Below are 12,932 nucleotides of genomic sequence, written 5' to 3' on the forward strand. Positions count from 1 at the left end.
TTTGAAAACATTATAAAAATGATGTATTGATGGTCTGTAGGTAATACATTATTTATTTGATAAATTAATAACCATTTTTTTCCAATCACAGCATGAAGCTTTTCAGACATTCAATTAACTCCTTTCCAAATACCTAAAGTTCCTCAGCTCTTTGCATCGTCTCCCTCTCACTTAGCGCCCCAGCAGGTCAAGACAAACCCATCCAGTGTGTGCACACGCTGTTTGACCCTGATGTACTGCAGCATCAATATGTTAAGTCCATTGTCTTTATGCTTCAGAGCCTCTGTAGTCAGCGCTATTAGCATCAGGGGGGTAATTGTACAACGGGTTGGTGAAGGACAGCTTGGCATCTCTCCAGGTCGGCGCCTGCTGTGGACGAATAAACACACAAAGGGACATACATCAAGTCACCGACTTCTGCACAGATAGTTAGAGAAAAGACCCCCCACAGGGCCGAGAAGAAGCAACCTTACCTCCACCTCCCTCCCCCAGGGGTAGACACTGATTAAAAGCCCACGACCATCACTCCTGCTGGGGTCAACTCTGGGACAACAGCATGACCTCACAGGCTGGGGGGAAAGAAGATAATGTACACCGGGTTTAAAAAGAGATTTAATATGTGAGAGCGCATGAAACGCAGACGCAATTAAAATCTAATTGACCCGTTTAAAGGTCCATAATTACACCTTTAACCTCCTTCAAACATCTCACCACACACTGTTCTCACTGCCTGCTTACACACATGTTGAAACCTTTGTGAGTGCACTTTTAGAAACAGACACAATCTTTTCTTAGTCTGTAGCAGTCCTCCATTGTTCTGTTATTGTCTCTTCCTACCCTATATGTCCCTCTGTGTGTAAATCTAACACACACACACACACACACACACACACACACACACACACACACACACACACACACACACACACACACACACACACACACACACACACACACACACACACACACACACACTCAGAGAGCCACAAAATCAATAAATCCTAAATCAAAAATCTAATCAAGCAGAAAGGCTTCACCATCACCTCCTGACCTCCTCTGATGTTACATCCACTTATCGAATACATGTGGTGGAAAAATGAGTTTGTATAGCTGAGAAATCTGATGTTGTCCTGAAAAGAAATTGCTGATGATTGATTGGATGTTTTTTCATGCGCTGACCTCTGCTCTGCAGCCGTTGGCCAGGTCATCCATCACGCCGTAGTCCATCAGTTTGTGCTTTCTGTGGGGAAAAAAAAAAGACAATCCTCATGACTTACACGATACTCCTGCAGCATGACGATGTCTTCACTGGGACTGAGAACTCACATGATATGGCGTTTCTTTTTTGCGTATAAGGCCAGGACACAGACGGCCACTCCGGCGGCGAGCAGCAGCAGTCCGATGCCGACGCCGACATACACAGCTACTAAAGAAGAAGGGAGGACGTTTTGGATTCTTGCTTAGAGAAGTACCTTTAATTAACTGCAGAGACATTAAAGGGGCATGCGAGGATGAATCGAGGTGAGACAGTTTAATAGAGACGGGCAGAGAGGTGCGTTTGTTTATTACCCAGCTGTGTGTCCTCTGGTTCGGGTGACGCTGTGGAGAGACCTGGTTTCTGCCTCACATGGCAACGGTTGCCAGTCCACCCTGGATCACACCTGTGGACAGATTTCATTAACAGTTTGAGCTGTGATGGTGGTACAACAGGCTAGATAGATAATAGATAGATAGATAGATAATAGATAGATAGATAGACAGACAGATAGATAGACAGATACTTTATTGATCCTGAGGGAAATTCAAAGCATCCAGTAGCAGGTTACAAAGACATGACATGAAACATTTGTTACAAATTAACCACAAAATCGACGCCCCCCCCCTCCCCGCCTCCCATACATATATATTAACCTGAAAAAAAGATTTAAAGAATACCTCTAGATGAATCAAACTTAAACTGTGTAATTTAAAATAGAGTTATACAAGAAATGTACATAACCTGTGCAGGGATACAAAATATGTGAGATTTAAAGCAAGAACCTATAAACAGTTGAGGAAACAAATCTGTAATTAGACCTGAATATAAAAAATAAAAAAGTGTTGACCTTCTGAAGTTGTGTTGTTTTTATATGTACAGCAATGTTTAAAAAAGTATCTAAAAACAGACATTAAATAACAGGCAGTGCAAACATTAAAGGTGCGATTTAAATAATTGTGAGAATATCGGACCGTCTGCATTTGGAGAGAAAGTCAGGGGTCACCACATTCAAACTTTCAGTTAAGCAAACAAATCAGTTTATGTCTGTGGAGGTTCTGATTCATCCAGGTCAGGGTAAATTCAAAGCTTGAACTGGACTGGTTGAAGATCTTGAAGATGGCTTCTTCAGTTCTAAAGGTGCCAGCTCTGTCGGCCAGAAAGTTTAGAGAGGTGAAACGTCTGCAAGATCTTCAACCAGTCCATTTGTCTTTGGAGCAAGCTTTGAATTCACCTTAATCCATTTGTTCTAGCTAAATATTTCACTTATTTAAAAGCGTTGCTTCAACTTTTCTTGAATTACTGCTATAGCTAATTCAACCTCAAGCATTACCTCTCTCTTAGTATTCAAAGACATCTAACTGACTTTTGTCAACAATTTATTCACCACTCCTGGGTCATTTTTTGCAGCCACCGTTTATTTATTTTAGCAATATTTTTTATTGAAGGTCAAATAAAAGACAAAGTGTACACTTATGTCAGAAGGAATAGTTCCTTATTTTTATCTTCTTAGCAAGCAACAAATCCCATCATCTGTTCATCTCCACAAGGGAAAAATTCAATAAATAATCAAAGATTTAAAGAACACAAGTCATATCTCTCTTCCCCCTGCGAGTGTGAATGTTTGACATCCAGCATGGGAACAGACTAACAGCAGTTTGGCCCTGAAGTTCATCTTCTTCTTCCAAACGGAGACTCTGCTCCAAGTCGACATCTGCTCAGCATCAGCTTGATTTCTGAGTAACATTGACCTTGTAATGCGAAACACACACACCGCTCTCTGCAAACCAGGCTGTGTCATTATCATTCAGAGGGGCTCGGGGTATATATTGTGTGACGGTCTGGTTGGGCAGTAGGAGGTCCCTGGCCCGGTGTGGAGGAACGTGCTGCACATACTGAGCCAGAGATGCCCTCCAACGCTGGCCTCTGGTGCTGTTACAGCAGGGCCGCTATCGATGCTGGAACAGCTACAGGAGCTGCAGTTAAGTCCTGTTACATAATGAGAGGAGGCAGCGGCGGCGGTGGCATGGCGTTGGGGAATGTCGGACAGGGAGATGAAGATGAGGGAATCAAATACAAAGCATACGAGTTGGTGAATGATGGAGAGACAAACAGGAGTGATGTATCTTCACATGCAGCTGATTCCAGATTTATGTTTTTTTATGCACTCCTGAAGATTTCTAGAAAACGTGAAGCAGGCTGTTCCAGAAATCTTCTTGAGTTGTTTGTTCACATAACTCCCTCACAGCAGGTGACTGTTCCTGTTGGGCGGGGGGGATCTCAGGAGGCGTTCCTTTGGCAGACGAAGCAACAGAGTCTAACACGATGATGACAGTTTGTTGCTATAAAATATTCATGTTGTCAACAAAAGATCTCAGAGGAACACACTAGAAGTTTCACAACATGAACAGAGATCGCACCGATCACGCCCTACACAGTCATCAACCCCCCTCCCCCACTCACTCAGTGAAGTTTTCAGAATATTTCCTGCTGCGTTCTCACATCGGCTTACCCTACCTGTACGTGGAAAATGTACAAAGAAACGACAGGGAGAATTCTGGGTAAAGTCTAAGAGAAAAAAACATGTCCGTCTGTCTTCACACTTTCAGCTCAATCCGAAAATGTCAGGAATTTTTCAGGAGTTTTGTGCATGTGTGAAAGCTCCATATCGCAGCAATAACTGAAAGCATAATCAGTGTAAGGTCAAGGGTGGCTTAATGAACTGAAGGCAATGTTAAATATAAAATTCTAACATCTGATCCCAAGTTTAGGACTTTAGGGGTGGCCAATCAGATTTCAAAGAGGCCCCATGCCACCCCTCTGGACACGCCCCTGCTTCACATTTCACCATTCACATCCAGTTTGTGCAAAAAGCAACCAGCTGACACAAATATGAAGAAAATGTAAATCTTTCATTAAGGAGTCAGAGGAGCATATCGATGTTAGCAGATCCAGCAGAAAGTCTCATCACTGCATTCTTACTTTTTATAATGAAATATCTCGTTGCAGTTATTCCAAGCTGCTGATGCAGAGAACTAGATTCATGAGCTTCCTGAAAGAAAAAAAACTCCAACAGAGTGATCACAGTATGTGGTTTGATTAACTTTATGTTTATGCCATTGTGACAGCATCTCTGCAGTTTTTATCTGCTGCATCGGTTTCTGTGGTTAACCCAGTGGGAGCACTGGGAGCAGCGGGGGGTCGTGTGTAAATATTGACCAGGAGAAATCCATGAGGACACATTGTGCTGGTGGATAAATGAAGGCAGACGCACCCTGGTGAAGCTGTGGGGGATAAGCAGAGTCCCACATGCTTCACAGATCATGTCTTTTGCAGGAGGGGGAATAAAAAGAAGACTGAAGGGATTTCCATGTTTTAAAGTCCTGCAAAGGAAAGATAAAGGACGAGAGGAGGAGTGAAAAGAGGAGACGTGATGTGTATCTCTGTTTGGAAGAACAACCTTCCTGAGGGTCTGAGAGGAGCCCAGAATATCGAGATTTTTAAACGTAGTCTTAAAACTCATTTATTCAGTCTGGCTTTTATAGTGTTTTATATACAATTGTATGGTCTTTTTTATCCTACTACAATTTTAAATATTCTTCTCCTATGTATTAATTTTAATATCTTATTGCTTTTATGTGTCATATTTTACTTTTTCATTTATATATATAAATTTATTTTAATTCTTTTTGGTATGCATTGGTCTCTCAATGATTTTATAAACTTATATATATACTATACTATATAAACTTTTCTGCACTTTGAACTGCAATTGAATTTGTCTGAAAGGTGCTATATAAATAAAGTTTGATTGATTGATTGATTGTGCAGTCTTAAGGGTGTGTAGGTGTGTGTGTTTGTTAACTCACATGCAAACAGGCCCGTGTTTCCTCACCAGGCATGAGCCACGATTCAGGCAAAACAGGGGAGGACAATCTGCAAATCACAAAAAATAAACTGTTGATTGTGTCATACAGCACAGATCCTCTGAGTTTGGCAAATCAGCCGTCTCTATCAGAGCTACAACATTTCTGGAACTCCATACCGGCTAAAATCAGAGAGTGCCGTAGCTTTGCTGAATTTAAATTTAAAATCAAATCATGTCCTCATCACACAAAAACACTTTGTCATGAACTCTGTTTGATAATGTTGTCGTGTATTGATACAGTATGTGATTATGGCTATGTTGTTGTGGTGTATTGGAGATATATGTTGCGGTATAGCTCTTTGTTTTTTTTAGTGTAGTTTTTAAAGTTAAGTGCTCTTAGCCTGTTATTGTTTGAATATAATGTGTGAATTTCACTGTGGACGAGTGTCATGCTATTGTTCAGTGGTTGTGAAGATGTTGTTAATGTAAAATAATAAATTAAATAAATAAATAATTAAATAAATAAATAAATAAATAAATAAATAAATAATAATGTATGACACACAAAAGATGAAACGGTCCAAATCTTTTTCTCAAACCTCTTCACCTCCGTTCTCCGTTCCTCTGACAGAAAACAGATGCACACTGAAGAACGCTGCCTTGACATCAGAACATAAAATCTGTGCATTACGTTTGCTGGTCGGGGAAAACGCTGCACTATCGAGCATCATCCATTAACGTCTGCAGAGAATGTCTGCATGTGCATTTAGCCAGCTATAGAGCATCTGATGAATAATACGCCGGCTGCCTCAGGTTGTGTGAGGGGTTATCAGGGCGGCCTTTTTAAATAATCATCATGTTTGAAACACCATTATGAAACCCTCATGTTGATGAAGTGACTTTGGCAGTAAAACGCCGGCTAAATGTGGAGTTTGGTCCTTCCTCCTGAGCACGCAGGAAAGCGGGGCTTTTAATGGATCTTGGCAGCTCACAGGAACCTTTGAGGTGTGCTTTGAAGACTAAAACAGGCAGACATGTCCTGGGAGTCACTGCTGCGAACAAGCAGACATGGAGGTGGACTTGGCAACACTTGAGTCAAAGGTGACGAGGAACTCATGAGAGATATTGGATGGATGTATTTATAAATACATGCAGAGAAATGTATGAAACAGTTAAAGAACTGAACACCTGGCGGGCAAGAAAGGAAATCCAACTGTGCAGAGGAAGAGGATCACTACATCTCTAAAATTAGAATATAAGCTTCAAGGTCTGGGAATCATCAAGTGGTTAATGGCAGGAAGCTGAAAGGGAGATGGTGGGTAAAAAGGTGTTACCATGGCAGCTGGACTCATCGGAGTGAAACGGCAGACAGTCAGCAGAGTGGTCACAACGCTTCTGAAGAGGGATACAACCAGACGAACCTTCACACACCAGTTCCCCCAGCTCACACTGCAGCAGAGCTGGAAACAGAAAACAATGGAGAATGAAAAACAGGCTGTTTTAGAGGTGTGTTCACAGATCTCTATGAACAAACCACACGGGATAGAGAACTGAAATTCTCTCAAATCCTCATTGGACCAAAGGTTGGCAAAATTTCAGTTTGAAAGAACACAGTTCACAAAGTTCAGAGTATTGCTACAAGCCAGAAAAAAGGATTGCTAAACCATGGACTGAAAAAATGAATGGATGAAGTCTGAATGACTCTGACCACAAACAGGACCACTTACAGCAGCTGTACTCGTCCTCTCCGTCGGGACAGTCCGGCACGCCGTCACAGCGCAGGATGGAAGGGAGGCAGGTATTATTCAAACACTGGAAATATCCAACAGGGCAGCGATCCTGAGGAGGAAGAGTACCGGGCTCCAGGGTGGGACAGAACTCTTCATCGGAGCGGTCAGCACAGTCCGGCTCTCCGTCACACCTCCAGCTCTCAGGGATGCACTGAAAGGAGTACAAGCAGCGGTACTGGTCCACAGCGCAGGTCAGAGGCCGGGGGGTAACGGGTCCTGAGTGACACAGAGCAAAGAGAGGGACATGATAACACATGTTTTATTTTTGTATTTAACCAGGTAAAGAACCCATTGAGATCAGGATCTCTTTCACAAAGGGTGACCTGGCCAAGAGGGCAGCAGCACACATCATAAAAAAAACATTACATGATAAAGAGACAAATAATAAGTTAGGAGAGAAGAACAATTTACAATGTGCAAATTGATTCACAGATAAAGTGCAGAATCTTGATCACAGATTACAATTCAGAAACACATCAGGCACTGTCCCATTGTCTCGTGTTTTTATGTCTTTTAAGATCGAGACAAAGGCTTCAAGCCAAATGAGATCCGCCAGAAAGTTCCATGCGGTGTGAGCAGCAAAACGAAACGCTCTTTTCCCCGAGCTCCGTGCGGACACGAGGAACAGACCGTTTAAAGACATCACAGGAACGCAAGGCGTAGTCACTTCTGGTTCTTTGAAGGTATGAACATAAATAAGAAGGCACCAAACCAAGAAGAGCTTTATAGATGAGCTTCAGACAGTGTACACCTTCAAAGATGGCCAATCTGATCTGTCTGATGTGTGCTTAATTCACCTGAAGTCCCCTTCATACAGTACAGAGCAACAATTCAACTCTGCAAGCCTAAAATATGCACCAAGTACCCAATTCATTGATCATTTATCAACATATTCAGACTCATGGTGGAGTCAGAAAGCTCAGAGTTTGGTTTTAGGACACAGAGAGGTACACTGACGGTCTGTCGGACATATCGAGCGCTGGCTCTCTGGAAACTTAGCCCGAGGTGAAAGGAAGCCGGCAGGGTGGAAGTGAGGAAACAACAAAGTATAAATGTAATTGCTTTCAGCCCCCTGTTGCCCTCTATGCAGTCCCCGAGCGCTCATCCAGTCTCAGCAGTGAATTCATACAGACCTGCAGGGCAACAGGCTCCATTAACTCCCTACACGCCCCCTGAGGGTCAGCACAGTTCATATGGAAACGGAGCGCAGGAGCGATGATATTAGAGCACAGAAAAATGTGGAAAAAAGAGGAAACTGGAGAAGGTGAAAATTGCAAGAAAAGTCATGAGGAATGATTCCAGAGCTCAAAGGACAGGAAGCGAGGAAAATAAAGAAACCAAATAGACGAGAAAGATCCAAGAAAAAAAAAAGCAGACAGAAAGGGAACAATGGGGCTCTACCTCCTTCCATACAGTCTGCAGTGTAGGAAATGTCATCCAAGGCGATGTCTGTCCACATGTCACCCCCCGCCTCCGCCTGGAAGGTCACTTTGAAAGGTGCTGGGTTGGAAAGTATGACATTAGCGTATTTCCAGTGGCTACGATGGTTTCCAGTGGCTACCCACATGAGTAGTCTGGTTCCACTGGGTCCAACAGTGTAGATCTGGTGAGCAGGAAAACAGACAGGACAGTTTTTTGATCAGATAAGGTGTTTGTTTTGGCGGGAAATAAACAGCTAATGATACCAGGGGCTAACTTCACTTGACGTGTAGCTAAATGCTAAGCTAAACAGCCTTACAGAGCTCCTCCTCCTCCTCCTCATTGGTTGTTAATGTTCCCCTGCACTGCTCAGATGTGATTTGTATAAAATCATTAAGAAAGGAAGGGACTTGTTGTGGTTATGGATTTGCATTAGCTCAAGATTAGAAAACTTTATTAATCCTCAGCAGGGAAACTCATTTGCCACTTGGTCGATTCACACACACACAAAAAACACACAGAATAATCACAATACACAACAAGTAAATAAATAAACACCACTGAGACCATTTGAGAAATGATTTACAGACATGAATCAGAGCTACAACTAAAAAGAGTTATTCAAATATCTGACTGTTGCTGGAACAAAGGACTTCCCGAGTCGTTCAGTAAAACAGGCATCACTAGTCGAGAACTGATGGAGTGAGGATTAGTCTTCACATTTTCGTCTTTCTCTCAGGAAATGCCAAACTCGTGGATATTTAAAACAATCCCCTGGTCATTGTTTTACTGTCCGGTCAGAAAAGCACTTCTGCCTTTTCCCTTTTTCAGCTCATTTGTGAATATCTCGTCTGAAGCTACATGTGAGCCATCCTTTCCCTTTCCCCTTCACTTGAAATCAAACTCAGATTAGTTGATTTATTTTTACATTTGCTGATTGTTTATTGCCTTGAAATTAATAAAAGACGCCTAAAAAAAGACATAAAAGATGGAAATGATAATCAAGTGTGCGAGGTGTCACTCTTTGATCGATCATTTCCTGGCAGGCGGGCGCTTTGATTCCTCCCTGTGGATGTGAGCTGACTGACAGTAAGCAGTTTTTAATGTAGTGAGAGGACCAAATTAAGCCTTCAGGTGGACTGTGATGGATCATCTGACAACCAAATGACAATAAACAACAAACATGTTTGAGACACAAAGGAAGACTTTGAATTATTTATGGAAATGTGGCACTCAGATTGAATCACCTTGAGCGTTCCCATCCTGTCGGAGCCGTGCATGTAGAACCAGAAGCGAAGGCGACACAGGCCGATGCTCGCCGGGAAGGGGCTCGTGGTTGTGAGCTTGGCGACGTCGCCCTCCCTCTCAGTGGCTGAATGTATGTACAGAAACTTTCCCCAAACTCCTTTAAAGAAAAAGAATAGAATGATTGACTTTAATGTAAAAGTATGAGTAACATATGGGCAGGAGTAACTTCCTTCTCATGCTTCAGATAAACATCATATTTGGATAAGTGTTTAGAAATCATTGTAGCTGCAGAGCTCCTTCAACTCTGCCAGGCTCGGAGATAAGATGATATCTATGGAAGCCCATTCCCACCAGTTAAAGAAATAAAAATTGAAAATTTGGTGAGATTTTTTTTTACCATAAAAAGTAAAAATGAAGGGCTGCTGGTGGCTCAGTGGTTAGTGCGCGCGCCCCGTGTAAGGAGGCCATAGTCCTCCAAGCGGGCGGCCCAGGTTTGAATCCAGCCTGTGGCTCCTTTCCTGTATGTCAATCCCTACTCTCTCTCTCTCCCTGATTTCCAACTCAATCCGCTGTCTCAATTAAAGGTACAAAAGCCCAAAAATAAATCTTTAAAAAGTCGAAATGATGAGATGAAGATCAAAATGTTCTCTTTGTTTATCGTGTCCCTTACTCAAGTGGTTTATTCTGTGTCTGCTCCAGGTGCCTGTCTGTACATTCCTTGAATGTAGTCTTCAATGTGACCGCGATGCATCCTTGTATGTCATTACTATGACTTTATTATCTCATCATTTCGAGATAAAAAATTAAAAAAATATCTCAACAAAGCCAAGTTTTCATATTTATTTATGTCAACTCTGATATCATCTCCCCCTGACACCAAATTCAAATCAAAACTGAGTGTGTGCATTGATCAGCCTGAGTAGAAGACATCTTGTTTTGAGGCAGCAGTTTCAGTACACAAGATAAACAACAAGTCCAATGTTGTTAAGCTCAGTTTGACTCGGGCTGACACTGATCAGGAAGTGTTATTAACCCCGCCTTCACATGCCTGTCGGAAGCTCCAATTTCCCGCTGTCAAGTTGTAATTACAAAAGCTCTGCAAACATGGAGGATGTCAGAAGGAACCACAAGTTGTTTGTTCTTCAGTTAGGAAAGGTTTTGTTTTTTTTACCAGGACTATTAATCTAGAAACAAGACAAAAACACACGCGAGGAATTTAAAAACATAAACAAAACATTAACGTGAATGTTTGTGTTGGAAAGTGCTGGTTTTGTCCCGATGAAGGGGTCAAAGGTCAATAAATCTCACAAACGTGTGAATCAAAATGATATCTAAATGTATGACTTGTTATTTGAAGCCGCTTTGATTTCGAGGAGTCGTTGTCTCTGAGTGTGACTTCTGAGTGTCGGGGTTTATAGAGGGGGGGTCAGGTACTGACCTTCTAGACTGTGGTCATCTGGAGGTCCAGCTCCTGGGGTCTCACTCCGACGACCGATCCTCCAATCAAAGTCATCATCCGTGTCCTGAGAGAGCTGGCAGGTGTCCTCCCACTGACTGTCATCCATGTTGAAATCACAAGCACCCCATGTGTGAGCTATGAGAGAGAGAGAGAGAGAGAGAGAGAGAGAGAGAGAGAGAGAGAGAGAGAGAGAGAGAGAGGAGAGGAGAGAGAGAGAGAGAGAGAGAGGGAGAGAGAGAGAGAGGAGAGAGAGAGAGAGGAGAGAGAGAGAGGAGAGAGAGAGAGAGAGAGAGAGAGGGGAGAGAGAGAGAGAGAGAGAGAGAGGGAGAGAGAGAGAGAGAGGGAGAGAGAGAGAGAGAGAGACAGAGAGAGAGAGAGAGAGAGACAGAGAGAGACAGAGAGAGACAGAGAGAGAGAGAGAGAGAGAGAGAGAGAGAGAGAGAGAGAGAGACAGAGAGAGAGAGAGAGAGAGAGACAGAGAGAGAGAGAGAGAGGGAGAGAGAGAGAGAGAGAGAGAGACAGAGAGAGAGAGAGAGAGGGAGAAATCTGAGTTGTAAGTTCTTTCTCTATAAATAAATAAATATATATTGAGTGACTCCCAGTTAAAAAGGAAAGCTGATTCTCTCCTCACCGCAGCCCCGCTCGTCTGACGCATCAGCGCAGTCGACCCTGCGGTCGCACACCAGGTGGGACTCGATGCACTGCCCGCTGTGACACACAAAGTCTGTGACTGCAGGGCAGCTGACTGAATCCACAGCATCTACACACACACACACACACACACATCTTTTTTAAGACTGACCCACCAACCGGAAAGTTTCTCTCCTTCTTGAATCAAATCAAGTAAAATGACATGTTTGATTCTTTCTGTTCTTTGTAGCTGAAGACACAAGCGGCAGAGAAGAAGGTAAACAAAATCAGACGGAGGCCTGTCAGAGAAATCAAAGAATCCTCCCTCCAGCTCTGTTTGAGACTGAACAGAGAGGAAGGAAACAGCACACGTGGAACGACATCATCAGAGTGTTGTCTCTGTGAAACTTCAAATACAGAAACATCACATTTTGTCTCGAATGAGCAAAGAGTTTAATTTCTCTCCTGGTTAATACCATCACAGCTATTTTCAGAAGAGATATTTGATTTTTACATTTAAGTGTGAAAAATCACATATAAAGCCTTTAAGCTCGATGGAAATCATGTGAAATTTTCATCTAGTTCTGAGCAGACTGCTGCTCAGAAACATCCTCATCTCTTCTCCTGGTCTGTAGGTCAGTTGTGGTTTTGTCTCTGTGTGTTAAAAGTGTTTATTTCTGGATGTCGAGAGGGGAAACCTCCCACACGGTGTCCGGCCTGATGTGGAACATCTGTTTCACACGTAAACATCAAACGGTGTCTGTCAACAGCGCCGAAAATCAAACTCCTCTCGCTCCATTTCTCCTTTTCTTTGTCGTGTTCCGGTGGGAGAATCGATTTCAAACGCACCGATTATCAGTCGCAGAGATCGTAAAATAATTTCACAGCACATTTATTACTCTCAGGTGAATATTGTTGGATATCTTTGATGAAATGAGGACGAAGGGGAGCATTAGAGACTTTTAATGTCTTTAAATCCTCATTATGAGCAACAATAAAAGTGTTTTTAGTTTAATTTTGCGGGCCGCTCTCAGCTGTAATCACTCATTCAGATGCTTCCTCTCGATGAGTAATGAGGATGTAACCTTGGATTTTGGAGGCTGGCATTAATCCCATGTTTGCTTTTGACACTAATCAATCTGATCTTCTTGCATTTACAAAGACAGGAGATTCAAAGGTTTATCCATCCTTCAAATATTCTTGACTTTAATCAAAAAATTGAACAACGACTTGTTTGTTGAAAAGCTGAACACATTTTGTAAA

General features: G+C 42.5%; 1 protein-coding gene across 4 annotated transcripts in view; it reads right to left on the reverse strand.

The window, feature by feature from the left end:
- Positions 1-35: 35 nt before the first annotated feature.
- malrd1 (MAM and LDL receptor class A domain containing 1) overlaps positions 36-12,932 on the reverse strand; it is a 53,829-nt gene continuing 40,932 nt past the window's right edge. For 2 of the 4 annotated variants that reach the window (XM_065948792.1, XM_065948791.1), the window contains exons 22-33: positions 11,671-11,799; positions 11,019-11,174; positions 9,580-9,737; positions 8,315-8,516; positions 6,851-7,129; positions 6,458-6,583; positions 5,125-5,191; positions 1,570-1,661; positions 1,327-1,426; positions 1,180-1,240; positions 474-569; positions 36-369 (exon numbers count right to left, since the gene is read on the reverse strand). In XM_065948792.1, the coding sequence (XP_065804864.1) occupies positions 268-369; positions 474-569; positions 1,180-1,240; positions 1,327-1,426; positions 1,570-1,661; positions 5,125-5,191; positions 6,458-6,583; positions 6,851-7,129; positions 8,315-8,516; positions 9,580-9,737; positions 11,019-11,174; positions 11,671-11,799 (1,568 nt within the window). In that variant the 3' untranslated portion in view covers positions 36-267. The remainder of the gene's footprint in view (positions 370-473; positions 570-1,179; positions 1,241-1,326; positions 1,427-1,569; positions 1,662-5,124; positions 5,192-6,457; positions 6,584-6,850; positions 7,130-8,314; positions 8,517-9,579; positions 9,738-11,018; positions 11,175-11,670; positions 11,800-12,932) is intronic. The other 2 variants (XM_065948793.1, XM_065948794.1) reach the window with 2 other exon arrangements.

The sequence above is a fragment of the Labrus bergylta genome, chromosome 20 (genome assembly GCF_963930695.1).
Source record: "Labrus bergylta chromosome 20, fLabBer1.1, whole genome shotgun sequence".
NCBI lineage: Eukaryota > Metazoa > Chordata > Actinopteri > Labriformes > Labridae > Labrus > Labrus bergylta.